The sequence below is a fragment of the Lepisma saccharinum genome, chromosome 3 (genome assembly GCF_977018435.1).
Source record: "Lepisma saccharinum chromosome 3, izLepSacc3.1, whole genome shotgun sequence".
NCBI lineage: Eukaryota > Metazoa > Arthropoda > Insecta > Zygentoma > Lepismatidae > Lepisma > Lepisma saccharinum.
The window spans coordinates 123,725,626-123,750,271 of NC_139231.1; the positions used below are offsets into that span (position 1 = coordinate 123,725,626).

The following is a 24,646-nucleotide window of genomic DNA, read 5'->3' on the forward strand; positions in this document are numbered from 1 at the left end:
GCATCACCATTGTAAATGTGGCAACAAACTCTGTCACAGAATTTCTGCTTATATGTTACAAGCCTCATTGTTACAATGATTCACTCGGCTAACTTTTCCTGCATCTACGTCACAGAATTTATAGTAAATTTAATGCAGTATGGGTATGCACTGTAGATACAAGAGAAGGGTTAAGGCACAAAGCTAATATTTCACTACATTTACCGGAAAGTATATTTCCTGAGAAGCGAGAGGGATATGCAATAGACTAACAGAAGGGTTGAATCTCAACAAAATAAGATGACGGGATTTGCTTTATGTTTTGTTTGCGAACAAATATCGTAATGTATGGTAGTAAAAAGGTGCGTCGCAGTGTATATACACGATGCAGGAGGTGTATGCAAACACAGACAAAGGTAACCAGTGTTTTTATTGAGGAAACTTATATTGCACATTTGGAGTTGATAGTTGGACTGGAGTGGCATTGAGATCAAGATGTACCAGAGATCTACAATCACGAAAACAGTATTAAGAATGCAGTTCCTTCTCATAATAACTCAGGTAAATATTAGGTATTTTAGGCACGGGCGTCCAGAAAGGGCAAAGTTAAGAACCCCCACTTATACATAATTTTATTTTCGGTGATAATATTGCAAATTATATAAAGGAGTGAGAATTGCGTCACAGATTATTGCAGGTTCGTCAATGGAATGCTGGAACTTCACTTCGAGCAGGTTTTGGAGAGGGTACTATGGTATTCGAAAAAGATTTCTTTACTTGTCCCGTCCTGTAAACGATTCCGCGATGGTTTTCTTGAAGCCAGGTAATATCTAGTCTACCTTATAGATATCTAACTAGTGACATGTTTTGGAAAGGTGGTGCGGTTTCTCTTTTAATAACCAGCATAGGTAGCGCCGGGATCTGCTGTCCAGGGGTGTTGTTATAAAATTTAATAAATACAAGAGCCAAAATCATTGTTTTTTATTGCAAGTAAAAGGTTATACAAATTTCACTTTAAAAATTGAGAGCTAGGACGAGGGTGCGAAATTTAAAACAGAAATACACCATTCAGGTGCGTATTTATTTCAATATCGTCGAAATGGGCAAAGCTACTTAAAAAAAAACGGTGAACAAGGGAGTTTGAATTTCTCCCCATGTTGTAAGTGGAAGCGTTTTTTAAAGTTGATTATTAAGCTAGATACGATGTTTGAAAATATGATGCATAAGAATTTTCAGAATCTCATGTATTCTTTATGGAGAAAAAATCGCAACAACTTCAAGTTACGGCTAATCAAATTGAAGTTTTGACTTCTTTGTTTTCCAATAAAATCTTTAACCTGTCTTCTGCCCATTCCTATGTTTTTCTGTGCCATCCAAAGTTTGATGTTCCCAACAGAACAAGTAAAATAATACTCCCATAAGCGTAATTCTAAATTATATCCTCCTCCTACGACCATCCAGGGGAAAAAGTCGGTGAGGGGAGGAGCAGTTTAGGTCTCTCGCGTCTGGCTGGACACAAACAGTTCCTCTTGCGCTTAAGGTGTTGCAGGACCATTGGCTTTTGCCACCACAAGACGTATCTTTCCTTTCGGGGGAAAAAGCTACAATATTTGAAATTCTTGAAAATTACATTTGTTTCAAATTCCTTCTAGAAGATTCAAGTTCTTCTTCTTGTGCTTTTCTTTCATTATTGTCTAGATACGTGCAATACTTTTAGCGACGGATGCCGTAGGTCATTTCTGTCAGACATCTAGATAGCAGCAAAAACCAAGTTTCATGTGAATGATCTAGAAATAATTATAAACAGATGCAATTTTTCAGAACTGGAATATTCTATCTGTTTTTCGAAGAGAGAAAATATTTGAAAAAAGGTTTTCTGACTGTCCAAATGCGCAGTGGCACAGAAATGGGGGAAGAGGCACATGGGTCCATTGTACTCCCAAAAGTATTGGAAGTGGGTACAGTACCTCTAAATCCCTTGATCCGAATTGTATTCCTTGTATCCTCCTCAAATAATTTGAAAGACGCAAGATGACGCCGTTCAAAGAATCACGTTTTTGGTTTTAAGTACCTAAATGCAAAAAGTTTATTTAGTGTGCATTATCTCTCTATTCAACCGTGTATTACGTTGTAGTGTTATGTACGTGTATGGAGTTCCAGAATTGTACGTGCATTTAAAAACTGCTAAAAAGCGATCATGGAAACAGCAATCAAACTTTATAAATTAAAAGGTTAAAATTATTTTGTGAATATTGCTTTTTATTGGAAGTAAAATATTATGAAAATCTTACCTAAAAAATTGAAAACTGTGTGGTCTGTTCTAAAATGGAATGGGCCATGTTTATATGCATGAAGGTTGAACAAAACGGTCTTGCACATATTTCAATGTTACGCACCAGTTTCACCATGAACTTTCTTCAAAGATCTAAGTCGAATCTACAAACCTGATAATCAAGCACAGTTATCTTTCTATTGAATGCTATGAAGACTCCATGAACACGTTATTGAACATCATTAACACTTCCGTCAGTACACAACTGTTCAAGCTATGAAGTTGAATTCATCTTTATTAGGGCTGAGCCGATATCGATGCCGATACATCGGCATCGGAAAATATCGGCTGGAACTTATTTACCGATAGCCACGCAGGGTTTCATTATCTGCGTGGAATCGTCAGTGACAGCGAGAAATCAGGCGAGGCCAGGCCGGCTCGGTAGCTTAGTGGGCGGCCCCTGTGGCGGAGTGGTTAGCACATCGCGCTACGACGCCAGGGGTCCCGGGTTCGATTCCCGGCTCGGCCATGGATGTTTGTGATTGTCTGTCCTGAAAAGTCTTGAAATTGAAATATGAATGAAATGATATGAGTGAATGAAGTGTGATGGGGGAAGCTTCCGCATAGGGGCTTTCCTTTAAAATAAAAAGTGGTAGAGCAATGGCACGGTATGCCAGAGACCCGGGTTCGAGTCCTGGTCCACCCTGCATTTTTCGCTGAAAAATTTCTACGAATCTCATAAGTAGTATTTTGAAAACTATTTTATAGAGGATATTTGAAATACGCAATTGGTAAATAAAAGAAAAGAAACATTATTTAAATTAGCGTTACACTGAAAACTTCACGTGTAAGTATAAATTATGGAACTAGTAGTTTAGAATTTATTTACTAATGTGTTGGTCAATTACATAAATGTGCGTGGTTGAATTTGTCATGCCTACAATTGTGGGTAATTCTGACAATTGCTTGTAACATTATATTATTTTGTTGCTAAGTTTAGTTACATGACCCAACGTTTGTGGTACAACAAAATACATCTTAAACGAGAGAACCAATATTAAAATAATAAACACGCCTAATTATATCTAAAACCATAGTGATAATTGCGCATAATTTATTCTGAAGGTCATTCTGGGAGGCGTAATTTCGTATTCAGGGGGGTGGAAGAGTAAATACGCCTATAAACCAAAATGACCATAAGTTTGGCATTTGTGAAACAATTTAGGGGGTGTGTGAATACATCACTCACTGGGCGGAGGAATGAGTAAGTCATACTCTAGAAATTGATGTGTGAAAAACATATAATATGTGTTTTTCCTTCAGCTACGCTTTGCCTCAATTCTTGGTCCCACATAATGATTTGATATTTGCAGTAATGTGTTCAAAATGTCAAACAGTTTTCGGATTGATGTTAGGGTTAAAAACTATAATTTCTTCTGTTTTCAGATTTTGATGGCGGTAGTTGTATGCCAGATCCCTTGCAATGGAGAATATCATGCCCACTGTGTCAACTGCACAACCTTCATGACTTGCATTGATGGTATTGCAAACCCTACCAGCCAGACTTCCTGCCCTGCTGGGACGTCTTGCAACATATCGTTCCCAGAAGTCTGCGATGGTATCAACGGCTGCAAGCTGCCTCCTTTCCAGTGCACGGCTGATGGAAGGTTCCCTGACCGCACAAACTGCACGGCAGATTCGAGAGACACCACGGCGGGATATGATACTGCTAGTGCCACAGGTTCAACATCTAACAATGGAGTTGGAGGAAAATTGGAAATGTCGTATTCCTTTAAGTTAACGCAACTATTCAAGGGCGACTTGTTCTCTAAGATTTTCAACACAAGTGGCCTTATTCATAAATGAAATTTCCAGTCGTGGCAAGATATAGTTGTGAGATAAATGATGAATAAGTATTACGAAATAAGAGGCGTATACTTTATTGTATTGCATAATTATTAATTAGGTTGAGTGTGAAAAGTTTAATTGATTTGTATGAATATAGTATTACCCAATTTGCCAATGTATTACTTGTTAGTCATTATTTGTTTCTTATCAAATAAATGCAATGGATTAATGTAATCACCGATCAGTGGTTTCATCTTGTTTACTTTAATCATTTTAATCTTAGATGCAGTTATATCATGGTATACTTGTAGATGGTTTAGTTTTTATAATGACATTTGTACAGGGCGAGGAAACTTGCTAATTAATCAATGATTTGGTTTATTTTACTTCGCGTTTGTGCCACTTTTGGCTAATTGCGAAGATGAGAATGAATGGTGTTAAGAAGAAATATATGAAGGGACAATCACAAACCCATATCGGCAGCACAAAACACAAGTCCCATAGATTACTATCTGGTCATGGGTTCAGACGCCAGAGCCTCGTTAGTCTGCAAAATTAAGTCCAGGGTGTACAGTGCGATCCATGAGTATTGCCGTGCAAATCGTCCATCACCATGTTCGTGCACTTTATCTGACCCAATAAGAACTTCAAGAATTGAAAGAAAACTCAAACCAAGCTGTTGGCAACTTCTGCACCAGCATACATAAAAATCCATCGGTTAAAACACATAGGATGTAAGCAAAAGTTAATGGAAAATAGTCATGGACAATTTGCTCGGTAATACACATGGATCCCACTGTACTACGTGGAAATGAGGTTGACATTTATCAGATTTTAAACTTACGAATGAAGATTGTTAAATCATGATTTTCTTTATATTGAACTAACAGTAAAAATGTTTCAATTATGGTACTACTGATAGAATACAATAATACTTGTATTAATTCCTATATTTTGCATTGCTAAAATATTCAAAATATGTGCAGAAAGTTGTAAAAATTGGTAACACTGTATCTGGCACAAATTTACATATTTACCAAAAACTCAATATGCTGACCAAGGCAGAATGTATTTTATTTTAAAATTTAAACTAAACGTTACGTTTCAACCTTCTAGCAAGGTCTTCTTCAGACTCTGTACCAAATACAAATGAAAAATTCATTCATTTATATTTTAAAATAAAATAAATTCTGCCTTGGTCAGCATATTTGAGTTTTTGCTTATCATGGAAACAAGGCTTAATGATGTTGCATATTTAGACGAAATAGTCTGTGTAATTGTCAATAGTTACTTTTAAATTTTTGTCACCGTCTTGTACGTAATTCATTTTGTTAGTGTCCTTTAACTCCGTACGAGTTATTTTTAGGAGCGACATAGGACATATAATAGGAATACGCTCTCTGCAAATCTGTAAAATAAGCACAAAACTCTAAATATAATTTACTACACCTACGTAAAGAATTCCTATTGAACAATAGCGCAATACGTGCATTAGCTCTAGTCCTGTCCCCCTACGCTAGAAATCACACCCAAGATATTCTGAAACAGTGTTTTTTTAAATCTTTTGTGCAGTTTTCATTTTATACCAGGTAAATAATCCGCTTAGCAGACTTAAAAAAAAGAGTTTGACAAATCACAGAACATGTAACAAAATTGCACAAAATGTGATTTTTGGGGGAAACGTTTTGTGAGGAAATATGCGTTTTTGGGCAGTAGAAAATATATAATTTGATAAGAATTCATGAAAAATATGCGTTTTTTGTGAAATAAAATTTGGAATTTATTCACTAAACGTAAATGTTCAAATTGTAACTCAATTACTAGGCTGTATTGAAAATATATCATATATAGTTTATATATCAATAAAATCACACTCCTAAGCATTACTCTGAAAATAAACGTGCCGTTTGATAAGTGGTCCTGACGTCATAGTCATATTTCCTTCCTTACTATTATTAACTTGTTCACATTCTCTCTCTTATGCAAACACTGTACCCCGTATAAGACAGGCCTTTATATTTATGACTCAAAGATTGCACAAGTTCCCTCGAAAACGCATATTTTTCACTTGCACATCAGACGATCAACCATGAAGAGAAAGAGCAGCTATTCTTCCAACTCTCCGGCTCTACTTCCTGTAATTCTAATTATTCCGGTAAGTCCATTGTTTATAACATTTAACTTTGTCAATATACGAGTATATTAATAGAATGCTCGCTGATCGAGCGCCTTAAGTGGTTCCCTTTCTCGACCTCTACCCTGGGCACTAACGTCCCTTGCGAATGTTGCTTCATCAATTAAATCACTCATCCTCATCGTCGCGATTAGACACAAGTAGCATCAAAGCGATGCTAAATAAAATATTATATTTCGCTAAATACAACACATGTCATCACATAAGTTTATAAACGGAGTTTAAGTTACTTTACGTCGCATTTCTACCACTTTTGGCTAATAGCGACGATTCATCATATAAGGCAGACATTGTTCGTTTCATCGTACTATAATAAATTTGCATATTCAATGTGCTTTTCTAGTTTCATAGCTTAATCGCGAGGACGAGTATTAAATGATTAGGGGGAATATCGAACCCAGAATCTTGGGCAGCGAGATTGTGAATCAGCCATTCAATATTCTCTGCCATCGAGGTGCAGTGGCTTCTACGATATAAGCGCGGCATATCAATTCACAAGTGTCCAGTAAATAAAACTCGCATTGTATACACAGGAAGTTAAATACATGGAGAGCCATATGTGGACTCAAACTAAATTAGTTTATATATCCATTTACATATTTTATTCAGTCGTAATTGATCGGAAAGGGAGTTCCTGATTCGAGACGGGAATTGAGAGTTCAAATAACCTCGAAAATTCTCAAAAAAGCCTGAATAAATTAGTTATTTGCATTATTATTATTCATTTACCATAAATTGTAAATAGACTTTCATCACCGATCACAAATGAAAAATACCAATAAACAATATCTACAGCACACCTGTATATTTGAACTGGATCTGTTACGCTTCGTTTGCATAAATATCCCATAAATAGTATTTTAAAAATTATTTTACAGAGCATATTTGAAATACGCAGTTGGTAAATAAAAGAAAAGAAACATTCTTCCAAATTAGCGTTGCATTGAAAACTTCACGTGTAAGTATAAATTATGGAACTATTAGTAGTTTCGAATCTATTTTCTAATGTGATGGTCAATTACATAAACGTGCGTGGTTGAATTTGTCATGCCTACAATTGTGGGTAATTCAGATAATTGCTTGTAACATTATATTATTTTGTTGCTAAGTTTAGTTACACGACAGAACGTTTGTGGATTATTTGTTCATACTTTCTTAGGTACAACAAAATACATCTTAAACGAGAGAACCAATATTAAAATAAAAAACACACCTAATCATATCTAAAACCATAGTGCTAATTGAGCATAATTTATTCTGAAGGTCATTCTGGGAGGTGTAAGTTCGTATTCAGAGGGGTGGAAGAGTAAATATAAACAAAAATGACTATAAGTTTGGCATTTGTGAAACATTTTAGGGTGTGTGTGAATACATCACTCATTGGGCGGTGGAATGAGTAAGTCATACTCTTGAAACTGATGTGTGAAAAACATATATGTGTTTTTCCTTCAGCTACGCTTTGCCTCAATTTTTGGTCTCACATACAGATTTGATATTTGCATTAATCTGTTCAAAATGTCAACCAGTTTTTGGATTGATGTTATAGGGTTAACAACTATAATTTCTTCTGTTTTCAGGTTTTAATGGTGGTAGTTGTATGCCAGATCCCTTGCAATGGAGAGTACAATGCCCACTGTGTCAACTGCACAAACTTCATGACTTGCATTGATGGAATTGCATACCCTACCACCCAGACTTCCTGCCCTGCTAAGACGTCTTGTAACATATCGTTCCCAGAAGTCTGTGATGGTATCAACGGCTGCAAGCTGCCTCCTTTCCAGTGCACGGCTGATGGAAGGTTCCCTGACCGCGCAAACTGTTCTCTGTACCACATGTGCAAATCAAACGGCACTGGGGGATTCTACGAGTATGTCTACTATTGTCCAGCAGGTACGCTCTTTAACCCTGCTACCAGTGTGTGTAATTTGGAGGCTTCTGTGACATGTACGCAGTTGTCTTAACTACGAAGGCAATAAATTGAAATCTGAGATGCGTTTCATTATTTCATATTAATTCCTTTTTCAATGTGATTCCATTGGCTGCGGTGCCAGGATTAAGCGTCTATGCGTGCGGAGTGAAATTTAGGGACTGTGATGTTGAAAATAAAGAAAACAAGAAACATGCAAGAATGCTTTAGTCACCATATCAAATATAAATTATCTCTTTATTAGGCTTTTTTGAAAACATCCCAGTGAAACTGAAGTAGTGACTTGCTTCATTTGACCACAACAACCAAATGTCTTGTAATTTGAAACGAAGATAGCTTGTTCAAGTTAGGTCAATAACGTATATTGTCTCACACAAAAGAAGAAACACATCTTACTTACAATGCTGACGAAAGAAAGACAACAGCTATTCATCGTTGTAATGACTGCTTCCAGAATAGGGAAGAAAAGTAAATGCAGCTTCTCTTGAAGATTAACATCAACGGTTTGCCTGTTTTATATACAACAATAACGGTATCGCTTCAAGTGATAAGTGATTGTATTAAGTGTAAGTACATATACTTATACTTAATACAAATGTAATAATATAATAGACTGTAAGTGTATATATATTGTTGATTGTAAAGTACGTACAGCTCGTGATGTACGCTCGAGTATTGTTTGAAGTTTGAAATTAGACACCAGTTTCAAGTTCAAAACTTATTCAACTTTATTCAGCATCGACAAACTGCTATGAATATATTGGCACGTTTCCAGATTAGTTTTTCCATCCTGCGAAGCATAACTTAATATGCAAACCAAAACAAGGGCGTACACATTACACATCCTGTAAGCACAAGAATTAGTATTGAATCAAATCAAGCAATAGACTCTGAGAAACAAAAATTACAATTTTACGGAAGCAACTGGCTGTAGATGTTTTGGGCGTAGACCAAAAATGCTCTCTCTTCAATTGGTGTCTTGTTTGAAACCTTTTTACTCGCTGCAAACCATAGTAACCAGTTGCACTTCTCAGTAAAACAACTTGTAGAGCCGAAGCTGGATATTTCAGTCACAGAATTTCTTTCCAGTACATAGGAAAATTCACTTTCATACTCTATCCCTGTTATCTCTGGAGCAAGTGAACGATTGATTGATTGATTTGGTGTTTTAAGTCCACTTTATGCAGAGTAAGGCTAATCGGGACTGGACCTACAGTTTAAACTGGGATCCAAACAACTATGTGCCTCCACCGGGTATCGAACCCGGTACCCCTTGATTACAAGTCGACGACGCTACCACTGCGCCATCGGAGAGGCCTGGTGCAAGTGAACGAAGACAAGTCTGCGCAAGTAGTGACGCGAGACGGCTCCACCAATGAACACGTGAGAGGGAATGGGATTGAGTACGAGTAGATATGGTTTCTCAAGAAAGATTACGCTGTTATCCCTAAAGTAACATATTCTTTTAATCATTAATAATGAATCTAAACAACAAAAAATACTGAATATTTGACAAAAAAGAGTCCCATCACCCCAGCAAAATATTACCTAATAATATATACAATTACAAGACTAACAAAAATATTATTAAAACAAAATAAAGATCTATAGGGTCTTATCGTCACCTTAAAAAATAAAGCCTTTTCACTTTAAAGTAAAATTATATAATAATTAATTAGAGACAGCATATTCATCGTCCAACCATTCATACTAGCCCCAATTAAAAGACTAATGATTATGCTACCTTCGCACGGTCAAAATACCGCGGCCATTAAACAAATGTCACTGGGCAGGTTATACTTCATAATAACCATGAAGAAATGTCTTTGATAAACAGGCGAGAGGGGGGGAGGGCGACTACAGTTACCAGCCTTCGCAGCAGCTTCGCTCTGCCCACTCAATTTTCCCCCTTCTCTGCTGCTATGCGCGGCCTTGTTACACAGAAAACCGGGACAGAGTATACACACTCTGCCCTTCGGCAATAGGTCCGAAATGTACAGATGACATTATTTATTTCGTTGTTACATTGGGTAATAACATTACACTACCATGCACAGGCAATCACGTGATCGAGCCATTTTTTCTGCCACAACACCTAAACGGCATTACCCACGAAAGCTTCCTAAGGGAAGAATTGACGACGCTGATGGAGGATGTGCCGCTCGCCGTAAGAAGGGGTATGATTTACCAACATCATGGCTGCCCAGCACACTATTTCCGGCGTGTGCGACAGTGGTTGAACGACAATTATCCCATGCGATGGATTGGCCTGCGAGGAGTCCGGATTTGATGCCATGCGAAGTTTACATTTGGGGTCACATGAAAGAGTTAGTCTACAGTACACCAGTGGATTCCTAAGAAGAGTTGAGAGTGAGAATTGTGGCAGCCGCCCAATACATAAGAGACAGAGTGTCAACGCGAGTGACTGTGTCTGAAGAACGCCGTAGGCTGCGCGCTTGGATACTTAACCGGGGGAGACAATTTGAACAGGATTTGTAGTTTTTGTAACAGTTAATTCTGACAACCTGGAATCATGAGAATGGTAAATAATATTATTACTTCACTCATTTTCGTTCATTTATTTCTGAAAACTGACTTTTTTTTTCACTTTACAAAGAGATCTACAACGCACCTTCTCCGCTTTTTATTCAGATTTTTTCCCCCAACCCGTGTGACAGTGGACAACATTCGTACGCTTTTTGGAGAGCATATGAAACCAGGAAGTTTTTTCCCTAATTTTTACGCGAAGTGTATTACCATTTTTGTGAGTAATCCTCTTCGATTTAAACGATAGTTTCCAAATTTGTTCATGATGTGTGATCCAATGACTGTTTCTTTCTGTGGGTATGGAAATTTTGGGCATGAATTTTATTCCCAGTAGTCACTCATTCGTCAGCTGTTAGCAACGTATCAATTAAGTGCCCAGGGTGTAGTAGTTTTTTCACAATTAGTAGTTTAGTTTATTGGTCGCAAGTCAGAATATGTCACGAAAATCTACAAACTGCAATAACTCGAAACCCATTGATTTCCGATCCCCGGTGCATAGGATCAAAGTTGTTGCAAATATGCTCTAGTATTACCCGTTTCCAGGAATAAGTCGAATTACAAATCACCCTGTATATTTAAATTATTCTCGACATTGTATTCTTTTTGCTAATGATTGAAAAAAAGGAGGTTTATAGTCCCATCAGTGCTCTGTCAGTTACCCCTTTATGGCCATGAACTGTGAACTTGAAATGCGCCAACAGGAAGGTTTCTAAGAATTCTCGCTATTTGAATACGAATTTCGAAGATTTACAGTGCAATAGATAACAACACACTGACTAGGATTTTTCCAGTATCCTTTTCTTTCTTACAAAGCATGTAAGTATCTTAAGACACCTGAAAGTACGTTTCGTTCAAGGCAAGATCTTGGGTACACTGGCATCTTGTTACGATGATACTTCGTTGGGTGTTCGTTATATCCATGGTAAGTACACCTTCTACATTGCAGATGACGAGAGAAACTATAAGATCTTACGTAATTGAAGTAAATTTCAAGCAAGTAGTTACGACTAATAAGTGAAGAGCACAGACAATCCTAAAAACAATTCAAGTTTGGAGGACACAACATTCGTTGTAAAATTCTGAATAGTTCAATAGGTATATTTCCACATCCCCTTGTTAATTGGTTGTAGATTTTAACGAATTGCCAATAAGGATAACCTGTATTATAAATAATTATTATTTGAATCCGAATTCATCTTTGTAGTCTTTATAGCTTCCTAAATATTTCAAATCTTACCGGTATTTTACTAATAAGATATATTTCTACTTTCATTTGCTACGATGTCGCTATAATACCAAGTTTTTGTTTATAGGTCCACTATATTCACACGGTACTAACCCTACATTTTAAGTGGGATCCAAACCACTATGTGCGTTCAACGCGAGACCCCCTGATTACAAGGCGACGACGTTACCACGCCATCGGGAAGGCCTCGCTATAATACCATTGAAGTAAAATTTTTAACTCCCGTAGATATACAAAACAACAGATCTATCGAGATGTTATTAAACATCCTACCAGCTGCAAGTAATTTCTTATCAGTTCACGAAATTGTATCTTATGTATGTACATTGGAACAAATTTGTATGAACGTGTTGTATCAATAGTAGTTATCGAGCAGTCAACCGAAATGTTTCATTATTGACATTAAAATTGACAACGGGACGTATATATCTTGAAAATTTTCCAGAATTATCCTGACATTTTGTGTAACTTTCGATACACTAAATGATATGTTTGTAGTTTTATTAAGTCTGGAATATCGATGATTAGGCATACATATCTGGAAACAAGTTTCTCTGACTTGTCTCATTAATTACTTGCTGTAGATTTCTGTAAACATGTAATATGTCTTACAAAAGTGATAAGTTTGCTCACGTACAACATTAGATTTTATCAGAGTAAAGTTTAAATACAGATGACCCTATTTACTCGTAAACCGTTTATATTTCACAGGCTCTGGTATACACTGCCAAGGGTCAAACAACGTTGTCGGAGGTTCCCCAGTGTTGTGACGTGACTACCTCAACGTCGTGTGTGAACGAGACATCGTCTCAAGTATGTATACCTGGGTCGGAATCGCCAAATGGTCTTGTCCCAACAGGTAACGCAGTGAACTGCCCTGATGGAACGGTTTGTGATCAGCATGAAGCGTCTGTCTGCGTGCCATCAGCTGCTGCCTCTGCACCTGGTATTCCAGACGAATGTCTGCTGTTGTTGACAACCATGACTCAAGCGGAGGATTCCAGTACGACAACGGAAACGACGATAAGTAGTACAGAAGAGTCTACAATCACGACTGAGGAACTCACAACCACGACAGAGGAACCGACCACCACAATACAGCAACCTACATCTACGACGGAAGTACCGACCATAACAACAGAGCAATCTACGACGGAAGAGCTGACCACAACAACAGAGCAACCTTCAACTACGACGGAAGAGCTGACCACAACAACAGAGCAACCTTCAACTATGACGGAAGAGCTGACCACAATAACAGAGCAACCTACAACTACGACGGAAGAACCGACCACCACAACAACAGAGCAACCTACAACTACGACGGAAGAACCGACCACCACAACAACAGAGCAACCTATAACTACGACCGAATCATCAACGACGACAACAGAGCAATCTACAACAGAAGAGCCGACCACCCCAACAGAGCAACCTACGACCACGACGGAAGAACCGACCACCACAACAGAACAATCTACGACGGAAGAGTTGACCACAACAACAGTGCAACCTTCAACTACGACGGAACCAATTACTACTCCAACTACCCCGCCTGCAGACCACTTTACTTGCACTTCAACAGGAGTGTTCTCAGACCCAAATAATTGTTCTGTGTTCTACACATGTCCTCCTAATCCAGAAGGTGGTTGGTTTCAAGTTACATTCACGTGTCCTACAGGATATGAGTTCAGCGTTGGCGCTAAACATTGTGTAACACCGGAAGAAGCAAACTGTAGCGTGCCTTCTAACACACCTCCTACAAATGTGACATTCACCTGCACCTCTCCTGGAAGATTCCCTAATCCTGTAAACTGTACCTCTTTCTACATGTGTTCACCGAACCCCAGTGGGGGATATTTCGAAATTCCTGCACGTTGCCCTGAGGGATATGCCTTTGACGGAACCCTTAAAAGATGTACAACGCTGGAAGAAGCAGGTTGCGACACATTTGTAACAACCACAACAACAACTTCTACGACGACAACAACCACACAAGCTCCAGCAACAACTACGAGGACCACACCAACAACTACAACAACAACACAATCACCGCCGACAACTGAATTCCAGTGCACAGAATCGGGCAAATTTCCACATCCATCAAACTGTTCATTATACTACGGTTGTTCTCCTAATCCAACTGGTGGCTATTACAGAATCACCTTCATTTGTCCATCTGGGTTTGCCTACAATATATCCTTACAACGTTGCGATAGCGCTGCCAATGTACGCTGTCCAAGATTTTTTCACCAAAATGCTTACAACATCCCTAAACAATCTACTATCGGATATATCAAACAGAAGTTATCATTATCAGAGTGGTGGTTGAAACTACAAGAAGGACTAAGTAAATTATATCGATGGCTGTTTCGTAAATAATCATGAATAAACACCCATATACACAACATGTAATTTTAATTTTAGGATCAAGAGTTCTAATGAGTACTTTAATAAATGTAATCATATAAATATACCGTATTATTGATGTTAGTTTCATGTTTTACGTACTTGTATACTTATGAAATGGAAAACAATACAGAATTATTGGAATAATGACAATTTTATTTTAAAAATACAGAACTGATGGTGTATATATATTCATGATCGCAAACAGTCATATTGAGAAATAATTCTATCGCTTGTATTTGTCCAAAAACCTAAATCATAGGTTGAGGTGTTGTTGCAACAGAAACTCAAATTCTACTTCAAGTCCTTTGAGGCTAAATAATGTGTGCAAGAAGTACAAAACATCAAATAAATTAGCATACAGCAGGATATCCCTCTGGTCCACTAAAGGTTCAGTCTCGATTAACCTATTCGTGCATAAAATGAACTTCAAACAAAACTCAAATATCCTAAAATGTATTCAAGAAGCAAGGCGAATGTAAATAAGAATATCTTATGCTGACTGTATAATTAATTATTACATGCAAGGGAGTTCAATCCAATTAAAGTATAACCAAAGAATTTACAGCGAAATTAGTAAGGCGTAAAAGAGCATGTACGCAAGAATTTCCAGTTTCACATATAAATTTCATAGCAAAACATTAGAGAAATAAATGTTTCACATAAACTGTAAATGTGACGTAGGAGTTTTTTAAGATAGCTGTACATATGCACGTTCGAAGAAGATAATTTTTCTCCTTTCCTGGAAACATAAATCAAAAATAATATGCAAAACAGAACCCGGATGTACTGTAGATCATATATCTTATAATCATAGGCATTAGTGTTGAATCAGTGCAAATAAAAGAGAATAGGGAAACAAAAATTGCGATCTAACAGAAGCGATCTCTGTGCATATTGCAAGTGTTGACCGTAAACCTGATATATGAAACTGGTGTCTAATTTCAAACTTCATGAGCCATTGCAAACAATACTTGTACGTACATCACGAGCTGTACTTTGCAATCAACAATATACCCAGAAACACGAACCACGAAAAACGAAAAATTCTGAGAATTATTGCTCTTTGTACACGGATTTTGAAGATTTACAATGTGCAATAGATAACACACTGACTAAGAATAGCGTTTGTATTCTTACTTCTAAAAAATATAAGTGTTCCAAGTTTACTGGGAGTACGATTCGTTCAAAGCGAGAACCTGGAGACCCTGCTATCTTGTCAGAATGATTCTGTGTTGGAAATTTGCTATATCTATGGTGAGTACACCTACTCAATTGACAGGTAATTTGATGTTGCTCTCAAAATTTGTAACATTAAAATATAATTAAGTTGACAATTTCCCGACGGAAGTTAGGTAGTTATCTTACAAGGCATTTTATGGGATTGCTATATTTTGAATAGAGACAATTCTGACACTTTGTTATATTTCACAGAAAAATTAACGTTCAAGTCAATGGTTTAATTTTTACTATTACTATTATTACCAATACTGATATTATAAAATATACTTTTTTCCCATGCATACGGACTTTTAGGCAGACAAGTACACACATCACATCACGTATATATACACAAAATATATTCATTGCAAAAAACTATGTGTAATCACAATTGCTACAAGGATAGCTTAACATTGTTCGAAGCAAAACTTCCGGAAACAGAAACAAAGCAACTACACAAAAACCACTGCACCTGGCTTGAACGAAAGTAACGGAAGCGCTACTCACACAGGTGTTTGTTGATTTCGAATGTACAAATACAATGTGCACACAGAAACTTGCTGGCGTCATTATCGTCTTGTTAAGGTATTACCCTTGACCCGCCCAAAAGACTGACGGGTCCGAGTTGGAAGACGATAGGAATTCGTGAAATGTCATCGACATTCGTTGCGATGTTTCGTTGGTGTTCACTTCAGCAGGAATGGACTGTGTGACAGGAAATTTTCTTGCCGTTGTGGTAAGGAAACATCTTATTGTAAATTTGTTTTATTAGAAATTAATCGTGGTACAGAAACGAGCGTAGTGGTTTCTTACCAGAAGAATTACAATTTACGATTTTTAAAAAATAAGAATTAATTTGCGAATTTCAGTTCTTGATTTGAACATTTGAAACAGACAAAAGCCGGTTCGGTAACCAAGAGCGATTGATTGATTGATTTAACTCGCTTTTCCTGGACACTCACAAACAGCCATGACCAGGCCGGGATTCGAGCCTGGGACCCTTGGCGTCGTAGCGTCCACGGAGGTGACGAAGTGGTTCCTGGTTCGAATCCTGGGTAAGACATGGATGTGTGAGTTTGTTTGTCCTGTTGAAAACTAAAGGAGTAGAAGCAAATAACTGAAAGGGGATGGAAATAAAAAAATTAAAATGTTGGTAGAGCAATGGCACGGTATGCCAGAAACAAATCTCGTTAAGTAGTCGACTCGCCACAAAAGGTTCGAGTTCTGGCATGGACATGGATATTTCATCTAATCATCACTCATTCTCATCGTTGCTGGAAGTGGCATAAGAGCGACGTACAATAAACCAAAAAATTCGAAACAGACAAGAACATTGCCAACTTCTAGCACCTATTCCGTAATTAGCTGTTGTCAAGTAAAAGAGTACACTATTTACCGTACATGCAGTAACCGTAAAAACTATAAGGTGCGAACAAGAGTTCTGCATTGGTAAAAACCTAATGCATTTATATTTCAGGAAAACCAACCAACTTTTGAAAATAAACTTTCTTGGTAAGATTACAAATTTTAAGTAAAAACACACATTAAAAAAAAAATAGAAAAAAATATTAAATGCAGACTTAGGTCCCAACATACAGTAGGAGTAGGGTAATGCTATACATGCTTTATATAGACACAAGAAAGATCTATTTTCCGGACCACGAACTTACACGGCTATCAGTGTTTACGTTGTTGCCAGATACAGATATGCTAGTACAAATATCGGGACACCAGACCAGACCTTTCGAGACTTGTCGACACGAGACCGAGACCAAGACAGACTTCTGTAAATTCTAGACGAGATGGGGACTTTGGTAGGCACCGCTATGTTATTTTGAAAAATTAAGTGAAACAAATTTACCTGAATGGGATTTCTTCAAACACACACACAGAAAGACATATTCATGGAATGATCAGGGATAACAGCGGTCTACTTTCATTTAGTACAATATATTTCTTTAAAAGAAGAGAAACATGAAAGAAGTTAACATACGGCAGAAAAATCGTGACATGATAAAGAAATGGACAAGTTTTTAATGCATCATTTTTCAAACAAGTACTTTTCATTTGTGAAGGAATTTCTATTATATACAAAAATCAAGTGAGTTTTTAATAGTGTATCTTCCCCTGTATGATGAAATCGTGAAATATGAAATAACAAAAACAAAGACATCATCATGCTTCACCAAGATATCAAACTTTGAAATCTGACGTCATGAAAGTTAACTGCCGCCACTTAGTCCCAGAAGACAGTTATTTTAGGCCATATGGTAGTTTCATATGTCCAGTTAAATGGTAAAGCTGAAATGTGGGTTCATGTGTTAACTACATATTAACACGGACGTAGTTATATTGCATGAATTAGTAATAGAGGAATTTAATATATGTATTACAAACATCCTACATCGAAACATGGGAACACAAATTACTAAAGTAAGCAAAATGTACATAATGGTCTGTAATGGTTTTGACCGTGTTACTATCTCTGATGCTTATTTAATGAGCATCTGCTTACTGAAACATACTTTTCAAATAACCATCGTCGGTACCTGCACATTGTCTTCGTTATATATCATAAAGAGAATGATAAAAACAATTACAATCCACGTTCTGAAAGTAAACAAGGTCTTTACACATATGCCAATGTCACGAAACAGTTCCGTTATTATACATCCTACGAGAAAACCTTTACTAACCTGTTATTCATTGTCCGTTATCTTCCAATTACCACTAGGTTCAAATTAGGTACTCGGAAACTTTATTAACACTTCATTAAACACCCTTAACACTCTTTGGAAGTCAACGCAAAATATGCTCCAAGTTCTGAAGCACGTGAAGTTATGTTTCTCTTTCCTTGTTGAACAGTTTCTACAGTGTTGACATTTTGTTTCGTTGCATGCACAATATTAGTATTTGTTAGAGAAAAATGTGAATAGAGATAATACTATTTACTCGTTAACTGTTTGTATTCCACAGGTTCTGGTATACACTGCCAAAGCTCAAATAACAATACCGGAGATTCCTCAATGTTGTGACTTGACTACGTTTGTCTCCTGTGTGAACGAGACGTCAGTACAGTTATGTACGCTTGGGACAGAATTTCCAAATGTTCTTGTGCCAACAGGTGAAGTAATCATCTGTCCTCCCGGAACGGTTTGTGATCAACATGAGGACTTTGGCTGTGTCGCTGAATCTCAGGCTTCGGCACCAGGGATTCCAATTGAATGTCTGCTGTTCTTAACCACGACTACTGAAATGGAGGATACCACTGTGACAACGGAAACGACGGTCAGCACTACAGAAGAACCGACCACCACGACAGCGCAACCTACGACTACGACGGAAGAACCGACCACCACAACTCAGCAGCCTACGACTACGACGCAAGAACCGACAACCACAACAGCACAACCTACGACTACGACGGAAGAACCGACCACCACAACAGCACAACCTACGACTACGACGGAAGAACCGACCACCACAACTGAGCAGCCTACGACTACGACGGAAGAACCGACCACCACAACAGAGCAGCCTACGACTACGACTGAAGAACCGACCACAACAACAGCACAACCTACGACTACGACGGCAGAACCGACCACCACAACTGAGCAGCCTACGACTACGACGGAAGAACCGACCACCACAACAGCACAACCTACGACTACGACGGAAGAACCGACCACCACAACACAGCAGCCTACGACTACGACTGAAGAACCGACCACAACAACAGCACAACCTACGACTACGACGGAAGAACCGACCACCACAACTGAGCAGCCTACGACTACGACAGAAGAACCGACCACCACAACAGCTCAACTTACAACTACAACGGAAGAACCGACCACAACAAAGCAACCTCCAGACCATTTCACTTGCACCTCAGCAGGCGTGTTCTCAGATCCAAACAACTGTTCAGTGTTCTACACGTGCCCTCCGAATCCTGAAGGTGGTTGGTTTCAAGTTACATTGACATGTCCGGCAGGGTACGAGTTCAGTGCCAGCTCGAAACATTGCGAACCTCCGGAAGAAGCCAACTGCAGCGCATCACCAACCACACCTCCTACGAATGAAACATTCAGCTGTACCTCCCCTGGGAGATTTCCAAATCCCACAAACTGCACTTCCTTTTACATATGTTCACCAAACCCAACTGGTGGCTACTTCGAAATTCCTGTACCTTGCCCTAAAGGATATGCCTTTGACAGAACCCTTAAAAGATGTGTCCCGCTGGAAGAAGCAGATTGCAGCACATTTGTAGCAACCACCACAACTTCTACGACAACAACCACACAACCTCCAACAACGACAACGAGGACCACGCAACCACCAACAACGACTACGACAACCACACAACGACCTCCGACAACTGAATTCCAGTGCACAGAACCTGGAAAATTTCCACACCCATCAAATTGCTCCCTGTTTTATGTTTGTTCTCCTGACCAGTCTGGTGGCTATTACAAAATCACCTTCACTTGTCCAGCAGGATTTGCTTACAGTGTGTCCTTACAACGTTGTGACAATATTGCCAATGTAGGCTGTCCATCATATTTCAATCGAAATATTCATGACATTATTAAACAATCTATTAATGGATACATCGAACGCAATCTAGCAGAAAGATGGTTGAAGCTACAAGAAAGACGAAGTAAAATATATCGACGGTTCTTTTACGAAAGATCATAGATGAACAATCTACATCTAAGCTCAATCACAAAGCTGTTAAGAATTAAGTGTTCTATTGCGAGTTTTAATAAACAGTGTAATAATATATATACGATCAAATATTTGAAACTATACTTCACATAGTTTTTGTGTGCTACGTTTTCCTGTGATGTTTGGAACATGTTTGTACTTATGCGATAAAAATAATTCAAAATCGCTTTCAATAATATACATTTCATTCTAAACACACAAATATGTATACATTCAAGGGCACATATTTTTCACAGTTTCTAAGTTTCAGAAATATCATAATATTTGTTGCGAGTGTAAGTTTGATTCTAATTATTGCTCGAATTCAAGTGTCATTTATGAATTCAAGTTCTTGTATAATTATATTCATGATGTTGTGTGACTGTTATGTTAGGGATAATGCTAACAAAATTAACATGAAACAGACTCACACTAGGTCGAGAATAGTTAAATCAAATTAAAATGATATTAATACCTGATAATATATTATTATTCTTTCCTCAATTTATTCTGTATTTTAGACAGGTAAATGACTGTGATGTGTTCCTCTGACCTACTAATTTAATTCTCTGTTCGATCGCGAGGCAAGGGTACTTTCTCTTTAAACGCTCCAAACGATACAATTACAAGAAATGAACATTTTGATGGCTGTTATGGGCTCTTGGAAAGCTCGTTTAAATTAAAAGCGAGTTCCAACGCCATCTTATAAGATAACCAGAACTGACCAACACTTTAAAGTTGAATCCACAATCAAAGGCCATTTTATGTTCAGACAGGCTCTTTGCGACTGCACCTAGACAGTAAAATAGGATGTGCCTTCACTGGGAACTGAAGTCAAGTTCCCTTGATTACAAGTCTCCAGCTTTACCACTACACCAATCAGGACTCTATTGGGGGTACATGTTGATTGCAAAGGAAACTTTATGTATTCACGATGAATAAATTCTCTCCGGCTATCGACCAGGTAAATTCTCGAACAGTTTCCGAGCTTTCGAGAGTTAGCGCCACTCTCATCTTCAGGGTAGAAATTATACTGAAGATGAGAGTGACGTTAACTCTCGAAAGATCGGAAACTGTTCGATAATTGACCTGGTCGATAGTCGGAGAGAATTTATTCATCATTCGTTGTCAGGAAAGCTTCAAGACTTACTTTATATATACATGTTAGGAATTATTTATTGCTCTCAGAACAGTGCAAACTGTACACATTCTGCTTGATCTTCCACCACGCACTTGCTAGAGGGCGCATCGAACAGCGTCCCTTTTGGACAAGAATAGACAAAATGAAAGAAGCTCGTTTCACCGTTCTCTTTGCACATGTGGTAGGAGGAACAGTCCTCGAGGTCTGGGTGGACTCCAGCAGAGGGACAGTCGAATTCTGGCAATCTGCAGCCGTGCAAGGCGTCGCAGCCATACGGTGAGTAGATGTTGCACTGAGTGTCAGGTGGGCATGTTGTTAAGGTTTCTGGGTATGCGATGCCATCAACGCACGACAGCAGTGTTGAACAGTTGACGCAGTGGAAGTTGAAGATCCCATTACAGGCAATGTCTGGCATTATGTTTCCCACCAAACCCTGTAAGGCAACACATATCGATCAGCTCCTGAGACATTGGGGTTCTGATATAAACAGAATTGGTGGAACAATATATAAAGAAATGATGAAACAGATTAGTGGAGAAGGTTACATAATGCTTAACGTATAATGTGTATCATTTTCTATTATTTATAATTACTATTAATAAAATAGAGAAAACTCTTAGCATGGGCGTCGCCAGAAGTTTCAGCGGGGGTAGGGGGTGGGTGGCAGGCCATTGATTAAACTTGAATAATACAAGAAGTAACAACAACAATAATTATTACCACTGATATAGGGGTTATTATATAATAACTATTATAAAGTAATAAAAATAAACTAATTTTATTCCAAATCTATCATTACTTATTATATAAATGGGGAGACTGTTACTCGATCCACCAGATGAGTGAATATCGTTAATGTACTGAAATTCACAATTATTGTATGTTATTAACTTTTACGTGTCTCGTTCAAGAAAAAGCTTTAGAAGTTAGGAGGAAATTTTATTCATAAAGTTTATGTTGTGTGACCTCTCGCCTAAAACTATAGGCTAAGTTTTGGAATTTTGAGAACAGTGGAAGCATCTATTCTTTGGATTAAATGCTAGAATAGTAAAACATAACCTGGTTAATGCAATTTTCACTCAATTCTTTCAATCTAATGCAGTTTATACTTTTGTTATTCAGTTCGAATACTAACTTTGTTTCTGTCATTAACCAAAACAAAAAAGTACAAGCTTTCTGCTTTTTCGTAGTTTGAAATGAACGTTGCCAATTTACATGAGCAGTTGAGGGGAGTCTCATTGTTGCAATCTACCAAAAGTGGGAACAAGCTATACAAAATTAATCAAAGTACACATTTTATCGTATGCTATCACATTGCCTTATTCTTCAATAGCAGAATCTTTGAATCCCATCACCTTTGTGGCCTAGAGCCTAGAATACACAACATGTGTGCAGGAGAGAGGGGGTGGGGAGCACAAATTCATTTGTATCTGAATTTTTTTGTAAACATTTCCTATATATTTGGTTCTAGGTTCCAATTCCTCTCATCCAATATAAAAATCCTGGATAGGACATTCCAGCTTACGTGTGTGACATTTTACACACATAATTTAAGGTTCTAGACATGAGATTGGCTTAAAATATTCATAATGAGCTGACTTCATAAAATTATGAAGTACTTTGTGATGTATGCTAACAAATGAAAATAAAAACTAGAGTATTATGATTTTGCCTGATCATGAAAAGCATTAAAGAAAAGTGAACTAGGTGACACTTTAAAAATATGGCAAATTTTGACTTCATTTGTCTATGAAGCATATAGGCTGCAGATGCTAGTAACTTTTATTGGTGGAATGTGGAAATTATATGTATTCACAAACATCTAAACCTTAATGAAATTAAAAACAATTTTAATTTTCAAATTAAATAATTTTGTTAGTAACATGGTAAGGGACCACTTTTCGTGGAATGGCCCGGCACGTTTCTAGTTGTTAATCGTCACAATTGGAAACCTAATTTTTTTTATACAAAATATTTATTTCTTGCATGACTTTGAAGTTTAAATTACGTCCAATGTTAAGGTAAGTAAAATTATTTTAAACATTAATAAACAATTACTTTACCAGCAAAACCAGTAAGATCCACAGGGTCGTGTTCATCAGCTTTGCCCTTGCACATCCAATCGAAGACATTCCTGTGACGTGGTGCCACAAAAAACGAACAGTTTTTATGCTCTTTCTGTGAAAGTTGTCCCAGTTACTGCAAGTGTATTGCAAATACTTGCACTAACTGCCTACAATAAAATACCCGCATCGCTCCTGTTCTTCGAACGTTGATTGCAGCCATTTTCTCAACTATTTCTATTACAAAGGAACTTTGTTGCAACAGACGACATGATAACACTAGGAAACGCAATCATGAAGACATGAAGTCGAAATGCCTGCAGTTTTGAGCCATAAAAATGTATTCCAGGATAACAGATTTGGGGAATGTACACAAAGCACAAGTTTCAAAACTAAGATCCACTTCCAGCAGTCGCCACAACAAGCAATTTAGAAACATTATACACTTCGAGAAGTTTGTGTCATGTTGTCTGCAATACGTGAAGAAAACACAATAATCCTGCTTCGCACAAGCTCTTCATCTTTATACATAACATGCTTTCGTTAGCAAATAAGTTTGTCATGAAAATAACGGGTTTAGATACTTTCCTCGAGAACAGTGTAAACAGCTTGCCGGACGGTGTAAATAGTACAGTGTGACAAAGATTTTTCTGGCGAGTGTGAAGTGTGCTAAAACACTACAATCACGCGTGTCGAATTACAAACGATAAGTATGTGCTTCTAAGTGCTGGAGTAACCTACTGACCTCTTTAGTTTCTCATCATTATTTTCCTCTTATTACAATCCTACATAATTAATAATTCACTCAGGAGTGCAGTAGTAAACGAAATAATACTAGGCCCTCCATTCACGATTGATTTCATAATGTTATTAGCGCTGCCATTTTCATCAAAATCGGGTGACCGCCCGCCCCTAAGAATCCGGTCGGCCCCCTTAAAGGGGCCCCAATATATTTGATAAAACGACTATTTTTTTTTCTCCTTTGGGTATTACGACTTTTGGTACAACTTTATAAGACATTCTCATTTTGTTCAATAAATGGTGCTCATTGCATTTATTGCAAAATTACAAATGTATTCGGTATTGTTA

At 37.7% G+C, this 24,646-nt stretch overlaps 4 protein-coding genes across 4 annotated transcripts; 3 read left to right on the forward strand and 1 right to left on the reverse strand.

The window, feature by feature from the left end:
- Positions 1-398: 398 nt before the first annotated feature.
- On the forward strand, positions 399-4,338 carry LOC145985994 (uncharacterized). The gene is made up of 2 exons (XM_083120153.1): positions 399-540; positions 3,698-4,338. The coding sequence occupies exons 1-2, from the start codon at positions 475-477 to the stop codon at positions 4,115-4,117; spliced, it is 486 nt and encodes a 161-aa protein (XP_082976279.1). The 5' UTR covers positions 399-474; the 3' UTR covers positions 4,118-4,338.
- Positions 4,339-6,111: 1,773 nt separating this feature from the next.
- Positions 6,112-8,283, forward strand: LOC145985995 (uncharacterized). The gene is made up of 2 exons (XM_083120154.1): positions 6,112-6,254; positions 7,871-8,283. The coding sequence occupies exons 1-2, from the start codon at positions 6,189-6,191 to the stop codon at positions 8,252-8,254; spliced, it is 450 nt and encodes a 149-aa protein (XP_082976280.1). The 5' UTR covers positions 6,112-6,188; the 3' UTR covers positions 8,255-8,283.
- A 3,284-nt stretch (positions 8,284-11,567) lies between these two features.
- LOC145985668 (uncharacterized) lies at positions 11,568-20,842 on the forward strand. Its single transcript, XM_083119737.1, has 4 exons — positions 11,568-11,689; positions 12,725-14,387; positions 15,579-15,679; positions 18,620-20,842. Exons 1-4 carry the CDS (start codon positions 11,657-11,659, stop codon positions 20,342-20,344), a joined length of 3,522 nt encoding a protein of 1,173 aa, XP_082975863.1. The 5' UTR covers positions 11,568-11,656; the 3' UTR covers positions 20,345-20,842.
- A 680-nt stretch (positions 20,843-21,522) lies between these two features.
- On the reverse strand, positions 21,523-24,177 carry LOC145985392 (uncharacterized). The gene is made up of 2 exons (XM_083119365.1): positions 23,558-24,177; positions 21,523-21,927 (listed from the first exon to the last, which is right to left on the reverse strand). Exons 1-2 carry the CDS (start codon positions 23,624-23,626, stop codon positions 21,538-21,540), a joined length of 459 nt encoding a protein of 152 aa, XP_082975491.1. The 5' UTR covers positions 23,627-24,177; the 3' UTR covers positions 21,523-21,537.
- Positions 24,178-24,646: the final 469 nt, after the last annotated feature.